The sequence below is a fragment of the Coffea eugenioides genome, chromosome 1 (genome assembly GCF_003713205.1).
Source record: "Coffea eugenioides isolate CCC68of chromosome 1, Ceug_1.0, whole genome shotgun sequence".
NCBI classification, from domain to species: Eukaryota; Viridiplantae; Streptophyta; class Magnoliopsida; order Gentianales; family Rubiaceae; genus Coffea; species Coffea eugenioides.
In genome coordinates, this window is record NC_040035.1 from 37,059,806 (window position 1) to 37,073,442 (window position 13,637).

The 13,637-nt window shown below is 37.7% G+C and overlaps 1 protein-coding gene across 1 annotated transcript; it reads right to left on the reverse strand.

Moving 5' to 3' along the window:
• Nucleotides 1-1,428: 1,428 nt before the first annotated feature.
• On the reverse strand, nucleotides 1,429-13,587 carry LOC113771638. Its single transcript, XM_027316211.1, has 7 exons — nucleotides 13,501-13,587; nucleotides 3,292-3,378; nucleotides 2,986-3,207; nucleotides 2,308-2,469; nucleotides 2,165-2,218; nucleotides 1,916-2,062; nucleotides 1,429-1,806 (listed from the first exon to the last, which is right to left on the reverse strand). Exons 1-7 carry the CDS (start codon nucleotides 13,585-13,587, stop codon nucleotides 1,429-1,431), a joined length of 1,137 nt encoding a protein of 378 aa, XP_027172012.1.
• Between the last annotated feature and the right edge of the window lie 50 nt (nucleotides 13,588-13,637).

The window sequence follows — 13,637 nt, forward strand, 5'->3', positions numbered from 1 at the left end:
TATAGTTTTCTGCTTCATTTCCTGAAATTAAATTCAAATACCAAATATAAATAAATATTAACAATTAAAATAATATTTGGCAGGAATAAAAGGAAAAATTAGTAATAAAATTGCTAACAAATAATACCCTATCATGCATTTAAAATAAAAAAATGGTCAAAAATCTATGTTGGAACCCACTTTTATCGACCTAATTTTATAAGGGATGTAAATTTACTATTACAAAAGTGAACAACGAAAAAAATTTATTGTCAAATGTTTTTTCCTATTTTTGCAAACGACAATGGGATATATTTTGAATTGATAACTTAATCCGTTGGACTGCTGTTCATTTGTAGTAATTTCATCAAAGAATGTATAATTTGGTATTTATTATTTTCATCACTAGGGGGAGACATTTTATATTCTACTTTCATGTCTCGAGTTTTGCCTCCTATTTCAATTACGTATCTTTGACTTGATGTAATGTAAAAGAAGATTTTTAATCTCTAATTAGGTATGCATTTCAATTGCATATGTATACCGTGTTGCCATTGAACTATGTTCTTTGCACCTTTAGAGACAATGAATAATACTTCAATGGAACTTTTTGCCAGATATCATCCTTGTTCATTCATTTATTCATCTTCATCTGCGCAGCTTAAAGTTACTTAACCAATTTGAGTTACTATACATGGAACTTAAACAATTCGTTTATTCATTCCCCTGTAAAGATGTGGAAAAAAAAAGATTTTGGTTATAACGAATCATTTTTCTCTTTAAGGAAGAAATTTTCAATTTGATAGCAATGGATCCTTCATGTACATGTTACTGGACCGTATTTGCTCCAATAATCTCTTGATAAATATAAAAAGTTTATTTGCAAGTAGAAAAGTCGAATTATCATATGACGGGAAGTGGAGAAAAAAAAAAAACTGGTTAATCCAACAAAAACTGAACAACTTAGAAATTTATTTTATCACATTCGATTTTTGAGTCCAGAAGAAAGAACATCTGCATGGGGTTATTAGTTTTTGAAGGACAACACCTCCTCACTAAGACTTGATGACAGGATGTGATGGTTCAGTTTGAATAAAATTCCTTGAACCATATTGGATAATCAGGGATACCGAGCAATTGAGTACCAAAAATTAATAAAGGAAACAATCTAGTTCTCCATTGGTAACTCTCATTTCCCCAGTCTCCATCATTTCATCATGGACGCTATTTGGTTTCATTTTACGTCTTAGGCGTAAATGACATGGAAAGAGAAGGAGGAGCTTGAGAATAAGAAGGTTATTTATTCAGGCATACAGTATTGCTTTGGCATTGTTTGCCTTCTACAATTTGATTTAATGCCTAAAGAAATGTAATCAATTTCTGTATTTAGATGATCAAATGCATAACAAGATTCTGCCTCTCGCATATCAAGATTTCTGCATCTTTTGGTCATGGACAATTAGGATTTCTTCCTGGTCCACCAAAGTAAAAGTAATCTCCGGCATCATCACTCTTTCCAGATACTATGTTGTAGCAATTCGGCTTCTCAGCTACGGTAGTGATATCACCAGGAGGGACGAAGGTGTTGGATTGATCAACTACTTGAAGATTCTTGAAGTAACTTGCCCCTTTATACCCTTCTTCGGCAAAATGGCCACTGCCCATTTGAGTTGTGGTGTGTTGCCCATCTTGAGCATTATTTATTATCTCTCCACCCCATTCAATTAGTGAAGCACTGTCTGCTAGGTCTGTAAATAAGGAAGCAGGCCAATAACCAATTACATCGTCATTCCCGTGTTGTAGCCACCACACATTTTGCTTTGGGTCCTAAACAAAATTATACCACTATATTATGAGTTTTTCAAATCCCAGAAAAAAATTAGGGTTATGTTGTACATAATATGCTGGGATCTTAATCAATTTTGGCTGTCATTACCTTAAAGATTTGTAGGATGATTTCATGTTGAGCACCATGATAGGTAGAAACTGGTGAAAGGGCAACATCTAATGCAATTGAATTACTGGTATGAACAAAGCCAGGGCAGTCCAAGTTGTAGCAGCCAGTTTTTTGATAACCATCACTCTGTTAGTATTACCAAATTTTGATACATACATAATGATAAAAATTTAGATTCAGGCAAACATATTATATTAGCATTAGGGTTGATAATATTTTGTGACTTACAGTCCAGTAAGTGAAAAGTCTTGTGTTGCTATCTCCAAAGTGACTTGGAAATACCTATTGTATATATTAACAAACGAAATAAGTAGACAATAAAGTTCAAGACACATGCATGGCCAGATGTATTTATTATAGGGAAGAAGTACCATCCAACCAGCTTCAACGCTGTTCAGATCTGAATTAGCACCTGCAAGAACCCATATTTGAGCCAAGCTAAATTCACCACTGCCCTGAACTTGGGGTTGCCAAAGGTTTATTGTTGCCTTTGCTCCCAAATACTTGTTACTTTGGACATATGCATATGCATGCTAAAGAGTTGAAGAAAAAAGGAAATGAGAAATCCATAAAATTAATAAGCTAAAAATGTGAGAGATTTAAACAAACTCAAAAATTTCCTTCCTGTTAAAGGAATTTTGATATATAATACTCCAAAGGAAAATTAGCAGACACCAAGTATTAAACCTGTGTAAACATGCAGGCGTGTGTTGCTACAAAATTCTAGCAAAAATATAGTATGAGTAGATGTTTCGAGTGACTCTGTCACAGCCGTCGCACGTAGTAGCTCTCTTGCCTTCGCTAAAAAACGGCCTACCAACGATACTCCGCTGACAACGTTAAGAAATGTACGATGATCGTTCTCATGGCTAACTAGTGAGTCGTGAAACGCACGACGGTGGTTCTACCCTTTGATGGCATGGTGTACGACTACGTGACACGGAATAGGTCATCCTTCCGACAACGGTGCATATCAACACATTAAAAAAAAATTCTAGAAGAGTCGTATTGTTTATGTTACACAACAAATTTCCAATTGTTTATGGTACCTCGTGATTGGAAAAGTCAGCGAGCTGGGGAAAGTTTCTGTGCTTCTTCTTTGCATATTTTGCTTTCTGGTTTCTTCTAACAGGAATAGTTCCTTCAGGGCATCTCCCACCCAACTGCCATAACTGAGCAATTGGTTTTTTATCCTCTTGGCCATGAGCATTGGATTGGAATAGTTCACCTCCACCAATTGGTCCTTTCCGAGGCTGCAAACTAGGCCTCATCTGCAACGTGCAAAAAATACATAAAATTTTTACTTGTAGAGATTTTTCCCTTGTCTTGCTTTTGGGTGGGATAGAAAGGCTCACCAAAATGGTATGATTTTTTAGCAAAGGATGATCAAACGCTGGTTGATGATAAATGTTGATACAATCAATAATATCACCATCAGGGCTCTGCCATTTAAAACAATCATGCATCAGTTAGTCATGTACGTGAGTAGTATATTGGCATTTTATTGAAAAGTGAAAGTGTAGGCATTTTTGTTGGAATTTTTGTTTGACTTTGTCGAATTTTGTCCAATTTTTGCCTATCTTTGTGCTTATTTGTGATTATTCCTGATAAACGATGGTTAGATGTCTCAAATTTTCCTATTGCTAAAATTTTACACTTTAAGGTGTTGAGTATGACATGGTTGATTTTAAGGGTATCTCTTTGGTGAATTTTTGAGGTTTTGTGACTTTTGCACTTTTTGGTTAACTTTTCTAAGTATTGTAAATATTTGTCTAGCATTTTTTGTGCAAATTGGTTCAGCTATTAATCTTAGTTCTCCATGTTTGAGAAATGAAGCGGGTTTGTGTGGTATTTAATTTTATTTTTGGTGCTTATTTATGAATAGTATTAGGCTATACTCCGCTAGTATCGTTGCCTAGTAACCGAGAGTCTTCACCACAAATGTCGACTTTCGCGTCAAAACGCGATGATAGCTATGAGTATGTGGTTTTTAAGCGATGATGGCTGAGTAACCGGGCTCCTTCATATGGCCAATGTCGGAGTTCGTGTCAAAACGCTTGAATGGCTAAAAACTAAGCGTTCCCCCTAAAAAAATATCATCATTCATGTGTGGGGATATTCTAAAAAAAAAAAAAAAAATGTGCTAATAGTGAAAAATATGGAAGTGTGTGAATGAGTTGTTAGCCCGCTGATTCATGAATTTTAATGTTGAGATTTTGCTTAATAGTCGAACCATTTGCTTATGGATGCTGGTTAAGTATTTTATATTCTTAGATTAGTTAGTCATAAATTGAAAGAGTCCTTGATCTTGAAAGCTAATTGGAGGGATATTCCTTGCAAATTGCCACTAATACTTGACATGTATTTTAATTGTATTTTGGCAATAGACGATTTGAGCAATACCCATTGTTTGAATTCGATTGCGTGATTTGTTGTTCTCATGCTTGAGGACAAGCATGGTTTAGGTGCGGGGGAAATTGATAAGTTGTATTTTTGCGATTAATTCTATGATTATTTTCCTCTTTTATTATACCAAATATTGCGTTAATTGATGGATTCTACTTATATTTGGTTAATGGTGCTAAATTGTAGGAAAAAGAGCAAAACGTGACAAAAAGGGGCAATCTTCCAATTAATTTGATGGTGGCACGTTCGGGATCGATTTCCAAGTTCGATTCAAACTCTGGGCAGCTTTTGAGGAAGATTTGGAAGACTTGAATTCTAATTACTAGTCTTATTGTTGAATTAGGAAACTTGAAATACTTTCTTTTGTGGTTTATTTTGCTATTTAGGAAACTAGTTCTATTAGGTAGTATTTTTCCATTAGGAAACTAAAGAAGAGAAAGAGCCGGATCCCGCGTGATAAAGACTTCAGCTAGCAACAAATTCGGATCTTCTTTTGACGGCAGAAATAAAAGAGGACAATTGCTTTGTTCTTATTACTTTTGAATTCCGGGGCTAGTTGGCCGATTTTGGCTGGGAACAATCTTGTAAACTTCAAATAGCTCTTTTGCACAGCTGGTTCTCCATTAATGGAGAACTAGCTTCTCAATTCTAGTCAAGGGGACAACTGAAGATATGGTTCAACAATTACTGTGAGATCTAATTTATTTTAATTGTTTCCTCCATTTATTGGTATTCATATGTTTCCTGCTTTTAACTGTTATAGCTCTTGTGTATGATTGATTAGTGCGCAATAATTAATTATTCACATAGGCTATTTTGCTAAATAGGGATAATTGAATCCGTAATTGTTCGTTATCTTTATCTCAGTAGCAGCTGGCGTAATTGGGTTTATGTCAGGGGAGCATACGATCTAACTTAAATAAACCCTCGTAGCGTGTTTATTGGTTAGGATTGGGCCTTTCTAATTATTAATGCAATCTGGAAATTAAATCCTACGGTCGTACCTAGGGTTGTTTTTGGGTTAGAGAAATAGCTAACGGTCGTACCTTAGCTATCGATAAATTACGGAAGGGTTGGTTGTTTAGCGCGTGCGAGACAACTATAACCAATCTATTAGTAAATGTTGGAATTACCTCTGAATCAATGATCAGTGCCTGAACCATTTCTGAAGTATACCCTTGGATAGAGTTTCTCTTAGTTATTTCTCTTAATCAATCATTTCCTGCAGTTAATTTATTTAGTTAGCATTTAATCCAAAACCCCCCATACTTTGGACTCTAGAAGAAACGAATTATCTCCAGTCCCTGTGGATTCGACCCTACTCACCGCTATATACAAATACAGATTTTGTATATAGCGGTGAGTAGGGTCGAATCCACAGGGACTGGAGATAATTCGTTTCTTCTAGAGTCCAAAGTATGGGGGGTTTTGGATTAAATGCTAACTAAATAAATTAACTGCAGGAAATGATTGATTAAGAGAAATAACTAAGAGAAACTCTATCCAAGGGTATACTTCAGAAATGGTTCAGGCACTGATCATTGATTCAGAGGTAATTCCAACATTTACTAATAGATTGGTTATAGTTGTCTCGCACGCGCTAAACAACCAACCCTTCCGTAATTTATCGATAGCTAAGGTACGACCGTTAGCTATTTCTCTAACCCAAAAACAACCCTAGGTACGACCGTAGGATTTAATTTCCAGATTGCATTAATAATTAGAAAGGCCCAATCCTAACCAATAAACACGCTACGAGGGTTTATTTAAGTTAGATCGTATGCTCCCCTGACATAAACCCAATTACGCCAGCTGCTACTGAGATAAAGATAACGAACAATTACGGATTCAATTATCCCTATTTAGCAAAATAGCCTATGTGAATAATTAATTATTGCGCACTAATCAATCATACACAAGAGCTATAACAGTTAAAAGCAGGAAACATATGAATACCAATAAATGGAGGAAACAATTAAAATAAATTAGATCTCACAGTAATTGTTGAACCATATCTTCAGTTGTCCCCTTGACTAGAATTGAGAAGCTAGTTCTCCATTAATGGAGAACCAGCTGTGCAAAAGAGCTATTTGAAGTTTACAAGATTGTTCCCAGCCAAAATCGGCCAACTAGCCCCGGAATTCAAAAGTAATAAGAACAAAGCAATTGTCCTCTTTTATTTCTGCCGTCAAAAGAAGATCCGAATTTGTTGCTAGCTGAAGTCTTTATCACGCGGGATCCGGCTCTTTCTCTTCTTTAGTTTCCTAATGGAAAAATACTACCTAATAGAACTAGTTTCCTAAATAGCAAAATAAACCACAAAAGAAAGTATTTCAAGTTTCCTAATTCAACAATAAGACTAGTAATTAGAATTCAAGTCTTCCAAATCTTCCTCAAAAGCTGCCCAGAGTTTGAATCGAACTTGGAAATCGATCCCGAACGTGCCACCATCAAATTAATTGGAAGATTGCCCCTTTTTGTCACGTTTTGCTCTTTTTCCTACAATTTAGCACCATTAACCAAATATAAGTAGAATCCATCAATTAACGCAATATTTGGTATAATAAAAGAGGAAAATAATCATAGAATTAATCGCAAAAATACAACTTATCAATTTCCCCCGCACCTAAACCATGCTTGTCCTCAAGCATGAGAACAACAAATCACGCAATCGAATTCAAACAATGGGTATTGCTCAAATCGTCTATTGCCAAAATACAATTAAAATACATGTCAAGTATTAGTGGCAATTTGCAAGGAATATCCCTCCAATTAGCTTTCAAGATCAAGGACTCTTTCAATTTATGACTAACTAATCTAAGAATATAAAATACTTAACCAGCATCCATAAGCAAATGGTTCGACTATTAAGCAAAATCTCAACATTAAAATTCATGAATCAGCGGGCTAACAACTCATTCACACACTTCCATATTTTTCACTATTAGCACATTTTTTTTTTTTTTTTTAGAATATCCCCACACATGAATGATGATATTTTTTTAGGGGGAACGCTTAGTTTTTAGCCATTCAAGCGTTTTGACACGAACTCCGACATTGGCCATATGAAGGAGCCCGGTTACTCAGCCATCATCGCTTAAAAACCACATACTCATAGCTATCATCGCGTTTTGACGCGAAAGTCGACATTTGTGGTGAAGACTCTCGGTTACTAGGCAACGATACTAGCGGAGTATAGCCTAATACTATTCATAAATAAGCACCAAAAATAAAATTAAATACCACACAAACCCGCTTCATTTCTCAAACATGGAGAACTAAGATTAATAGCTGAACCAATTTGCACAAAAAATGCTAGACAAATATTTACAATACTTAGAAAAGTTAACCAAAAAGTGCAAAAGTCACAAAACCTCAAAAATTCACCAAAGAGATACCCTTAAAATCAACCATGTCATACTCAACACCTTAAAGTGTAAAATTTTAGCAATAGGAAAATTTGAGACATCTAACCATCGTTTATCAGGAATAATCACAAATAAGCACAAAGATAGGCAAAAATTGGACAAAATTCGACAAAGTCAAACAAAAATTCCAACAAAAATGCCTACACTTTCACTTTTCAATAAAATGCCAATATACTACTTCCCCCACACCTAAATCACACATTGCCCTCAATGTGACAAATAAACAGTAATAGCAAGGCGAAGGGCAACGGGACTTCCCTGAATACGTGGTGGAAGGTCTCGGGCGGCTATGGAATAGGTGGGAACGGTGGAGTGAAAATGGTGCTACGGTGGTGCGCGGCAGTGAAAGATTGTAGAGGGAAGGAGAGCTTCGACGTGCGTCTTGATCCAGGCGAACTAGAGTGCAACAGAGAACATCAAACCAGCAAATACTCACTGGTGGCTCCAATTGGGTCAAATGCAGGAACAATGTAGTCCAAAATCGCAACAAATGCTCTAAAGATTTAGCAATTGAAATGAAAAGGTAAAATACTCCCAGCAAGTCAATTAGACGCCACCAACAGCAATAAGCAATGGAAGTGGCACAGTAGCCTTCCAATTCAACAAACAAATGAAGAAAATACCCAACCAAAGGCACTTCAAGGGACGCAAGACAGAAATCAGCAAAGTAGAACTCAAGTGATACCAAAAATAACCTCGACAAAGCAGTGAATTCAACCAATTTGAATACGTAGAATACGGTCAGAAATGCCTCCCAAAGATCAACAGAGAGCGACAAAACTTGCCCACCCAAAATCTGTCCAAATGGCTCCAAACACCACTCAACCAACCGAAATTAGCAAATGAGCCACGAAACCGTCAAAACCAGCAATAGTAGTTCAAATTTTGGACTACAACTAAATCAAAATGTTTGGCAGTTTTCGATCAAGTAGCCCACCAACTAGAACCAAGTGGCAGCAAATGTAGTTATAATACCCCAACCAGTACCACTGGTGCATCCCTCAGATAATGAAGCAACATAAACGGCCACCCCAATCAAGAAAATGGAAACTTCAGGCACCTAAGGACTAGGCGAAAATCTCAACAAAGCAGCTATTACAAACAATAAGCAATGGTGGTCCGAATATTAGTCAATGCAAAAATCATGCAACTCAAAATCTCGGCAAGTGCTCCAATGAGCTTAGCAATTGAAATCACAAAACTGAATACTCCCCAAACAAGGTACTTAGAGTCAACCAATGGCAATACTAATTCAACAAACCAATCCAGAAAATTACTCAACTAAGGGTGCAATAGAGGTCTCAAGCAGCCAAAACCCCCAAATAATGCCCAACAATTCGATCAATACCAGAAAATCACCCCAAACAATGTAACAGTTAAACTCCACGGGCTAGGGACGTCCAACCAGTTTTACTCGAACCAACTAGGAGCAGTGCGAGTGACTAAACAACGCAACAAATTTCAGCAATTGGACACAAACCCACCCAAAATCTCAACAACTGTCTCCAATTGGACAGTTAAATACCCAGTTAAACCCACCAAAATTAGCAAATGACCCAAGAAACCAGCAATTCCAGCAACTAATGGTAAGAATCGAGAGACAGTTCAGGCACCAAAACTCAAGAATCGAATAGGCAGTCCAGCACAGAGGATTAAGAACTGGAAAGCAACACTGCAACCAGTACCACTGGTGCACAGACAGGAAAGAATTAAATTCAATGGCAGTAACACAACCGCAAGAACTTAAACTTTAAAATTAATCAACCAGTACCACTGGTGAGTCACAGGGAAAAATTAATCAACCGGCCAAAAATTCAAATAATAGCAGAAAATATCCCCACTATGTCAGCAATTAAACCCAACTCTGTTCAAAATTTACCCTAGAAAATGCCCAAATTATCACCTTCGTCTATCCATCAAGAAATTCAACCACAACTTTCAGAGAGTGAAACTAATTTGGGGAAGAATTCAATACCTCCACCTGTCAAAGAAATTTGACAGGTGGCTTGCGCTGTGTGGACTGGCGGTGGAGCTTGGAGGTGCAGAGGTGGAGCTGGCTGGAGGGCGGCGCGGGTTGAAGCTGGGGCGCGACGGAGGAGGTGCACGTGAGGCGGATGAGCTGGGGTTGAGGTGACGTGCGGCAGAGAGAGGGAGAAATAGGCGGGGCTCGTGGGCTGTCGCGATGGCAGCGGCGGAGTGGCGAGCTGAGGCGGCGGCTTCTCGCGCAGGTGAAGGGCTGAAGAGCTGGTGGTGAGGCGCAGCTGGTCAGTGAAGAGAGGCGCAGCGAGCTCCTGGTGGCGGTGGAGGCGCGCGAGCTCAGGAGGAGCTGCGCGTGATGGGGAAGGGAGCCGCGGCGTGCGGCGGACGAAGCTGGAGGAGGCGCACGATGATGGAGCAGGCCGTGGGTGGGGTGCGGCGAGCTAAGCTGAGGGGGTGGCGCTCCTGGAAGGTGAGAGTGGAGGAGAGACGCGGCTTGGCCGCGAGCTGATGGCGTGCGATCTGATGGCATGGAGCATGGAGGCTGCGGCTGAAGTAGAAAAGGACAGGGGGAAAGGGAAAGCAGCGGGGAAGAAGGAAGAAAGAAAAAAAGAAGAAAGAAAGAAAGAAAAGAAAAGAAAGAAGAAAAGAAGAAAAAGAAAATAAAATGTTTTTTTTTTAACTAGTCTTACCGAAATTCTCCAAAAATTGAAATTGCTTTTGTAAAAAAAAAATTTTCTCTTTTTTTTTTTTTTTTTTTTTTAGAATAAGGAGCCTCTGGCCTAGGCGTGGGCACGTCTAACTGCTATAGAGTCCGCAGATCCTGAATGAAAATTCCTTTCCCTCAAGCGTGACCACCTGGCGTGGGCGCGTCTAACTGCTATAGAGTCCGCAGAACCTGCACGAAAATTTCTTCCCCTCAGGCGTGACCACCTGGCGAGGGCACGTCTAACTGTTAGCTTCCTGCCACAAAAGCAACAAATCACTAAATGCAACTAACACTTAACAAAAATTCCAAAAAGCATAAGAAAACTAAAATAAAGAGTCTTGGGTTGCCTCCCAAGCAGCGCCTTTCTTTAATGTCTTTGGCTAGACATTGCCATATTTATTCATGGAGGATAAAATCGTGTAGCTCGCTTCAGTGCTTCATCTTCTATGTAATCCTGATAGCCCTCGTAAATAAAGTAATTCTTGAGCACACGAGCTACAGTCTTCCATGGGATAGTAGATGGCGCCAAACAAACAAGTGATGATCTTAAATCTTCACCCACTCCTCCATCACGAGCACTTATTGGTTCGAAATATTTTGCCATCATGACTCTTAACTTATTCCTGGCATGAAATTCAAAATCGTCTGGTATAATAAAATCAATCTCACTAACAGGAATTAAAGAATAAGAGTCAGGAAAATATTGATCAAGGAATGGAGGAGATGTCACCGCATTTGTAGATTGTTCACTGGATTCATTCACTTGAACCATTTGATGTTGGGGTCTCAATTTCTGCTCTTCAACTGCATCTTTAGATTCTTCTTCTTGAGACTCTTGCAGTACCATGTCATTTGTCAGAATAATTGCACTCTCATCTTCCTCATGGTCGATAATAGTCGGTGAGGGCAATTCTTCATAAACTGGAGAAATCAATTTGCTCGTTTTAAATGCCCATTCACGCCTTGCTTCTTTCATCTCTTTACTCATCCTTTGTGTCTCCTGTTGAACTTGATGTACCTCCTGTTGAATTTGATATATGTTAGTAGCTATTAATTCAACTATTTCTTCAAGAGACATACCTGACATGGATGATGGTTCTTGAGACTCATACTGCTGAAAATTCATTGGCTGCTGAAAATTCATTGGCCCTGTTGTATAATCATAACTGGAGTTATCCCACCATCCTTGATCATACCCGTTTGGATTAGAGTTATACCACGTTTGAGACCAGGGTGAAAAATCTCCATAATTATTGATTGAGACATTCAGATTATCTTGATATTCGGGGCACATACCGGTTGAATGATCTCTGGCATAACAAATTTTACAGGTTGCAGCAGCCATTCTTTTTTTAATAGAGTTTATTGCCTCTAAATATGCAAACTTAGAAAAACAATCAGTCTCATTGCCTTCCCCGAAAACAAAATCCAGTATATCACCAAAATACGGAGTGTTAGAAGCCATAAACTATATAATAAAAAAAATAAGAGAAAAATAAATAAATAAAAATAAAAACAAGATGAACTCAAAAAGAAACAAATTAATCTGGCACCAGTCCCCGGCAACGGCGCCAAAAATTGACAGGTGCCGAACCTGTGCAATAATAAATACCTACTCAAGAAAAATACAGATTTTGTATATAGCGGTGAGTAGGGTCGAATCCACAGGAACTGGAGATAATTCGTTTCTTCTAGAGTCCAAAGTATGGGGGGTTTTGGATTAAATGCTAACTAAATAAATTAACTGCAGGAAATGATTGATTAAGAGAAATAACTAAGAGAAACTCTATCCAAGGGTATACTTCAGAAATGGTTCAGGCACTGATCATTGATTCAGAGGTAATTCCAACATTTACTAATAGATTGGTTATAGTTGTCTCGCACGCGCTAAACAACCAACCCTTCCGTAATTTATCGATAGCTAAGGTACGACCGTTAACTATTTCCCTAACCCAAAAACAACCCTAGGTACGACCGTAGGATTTAATTTCTGGTTTGCATTAATAATTAGAAAGGCCCAATCCTAATTAACAAACACGCTACGAGGGTTTGTTTAAATTAGATCGTATGTTTCCCTGACATAAACCCAATTACGCCAGTTGCTACTGGGATAGAGATAACGAACAATTACGGATTCAATTACCTCTATTTAGCAAAATAGCCTGTATGAATAATTAATTATTGCGCACTAATCAATCATACACAAGAGCTATAACAGTTAAAAGCAGGAAACATATGAATACCAATAAATGGAGGAAACAATTAAAATAAATTAGATCTCACAGTAATTATTGAACCAAGTCTTCAGTTGTCCCCTTCACTAGAATTAAGAGGTTAGTCCTCCATTAATGGAGAACAACCATGCGAAAGAGCTATTCGAACCTTACAAAATTGTTCCTGGCCAAATCGGCCAACTAGCCAAAGAAAAAGTCATAAGAACAAAGCAATTGTCCTCTTTTATTTCTGCCGTCAAAAAAAGATCCGAATTTGTTGCTAGCTGAAGTCTTTATCACGCGGGATCCGGCTCTTTCTCTTCTTTAGTTTCCTAATGGAAAAATACTACCTAATAGAACTAGTTTCCTAAATAGCAAAATAAACCACAAAAGAAAGTATTTCAAGTTTCCTAATTCAACAATAAGACTAGTAATTAGAATTCAAGTCTTCCAAATCTTCCTCTAAAGCTGCCCAGAGTTTGAATCGAACTTGGAAATCGATCCCGAACGTGCCACCATCAAATTAATTGGAAGATTGCCCCTTTTTGTCACGTTTTGCTCTTTTTCCTACAATTTAGCACCATTAACCAAATATAAGTAGAATCCATCAATTAACGCAATATTTGGTATAATAAAAGAGGAAAATAATCATAGAATTAATCGCAAAAATACAACTTATCAGTGAGTCCTAAAAATGTGGACAGCGCACTTAAATATTTCAATTTGTTATGTAAGAAATTAGAACAAGACATAGAAAAACAAGTACGTAGATGTACACAAGAACATGAACACAGGCACCATGAATATTAAAGTGAGCGAAGAAGGAATAACCTTGATGGACTTGACAGGGATCTTCTTTGAACTGCTCAACGTTTTCCTGACCTGAGTCTTCTTGCTTGAGGCATCACATAAATTCATCATGGATAATAAAATGAAGAAACAAAATAGCTTCATTTTCTTCTCACTTC

What these genes read in the sequence shown, in the direction of transcription:
- LOC113771638 (XM_027316211.1), bottom strand. Translation starts at nt 13,587, where the DNA reads ATGAATTTATGTGATGCCTCAAGCAAGAAGACTCAGGTCAGGAAAACG. An exon ending in TAAAAAATCATACCATTTTG is followed by an intron (nt 3,208 to 3,291) that starts GTGAGCCTTTCT and finishes TGCACGTTGCAG; the next exon opens with ATGAGGCCTAGTTTGCAGCC. An exon ending in GCGTTGAAGCTGGTTGGATG is followed by an intron (nt 2,219 to 2,307) that starts GTACTTCTTCCC and finishes TATATACAATAG; the next exon opens with GTATTTCCAAGTCACTTTGG.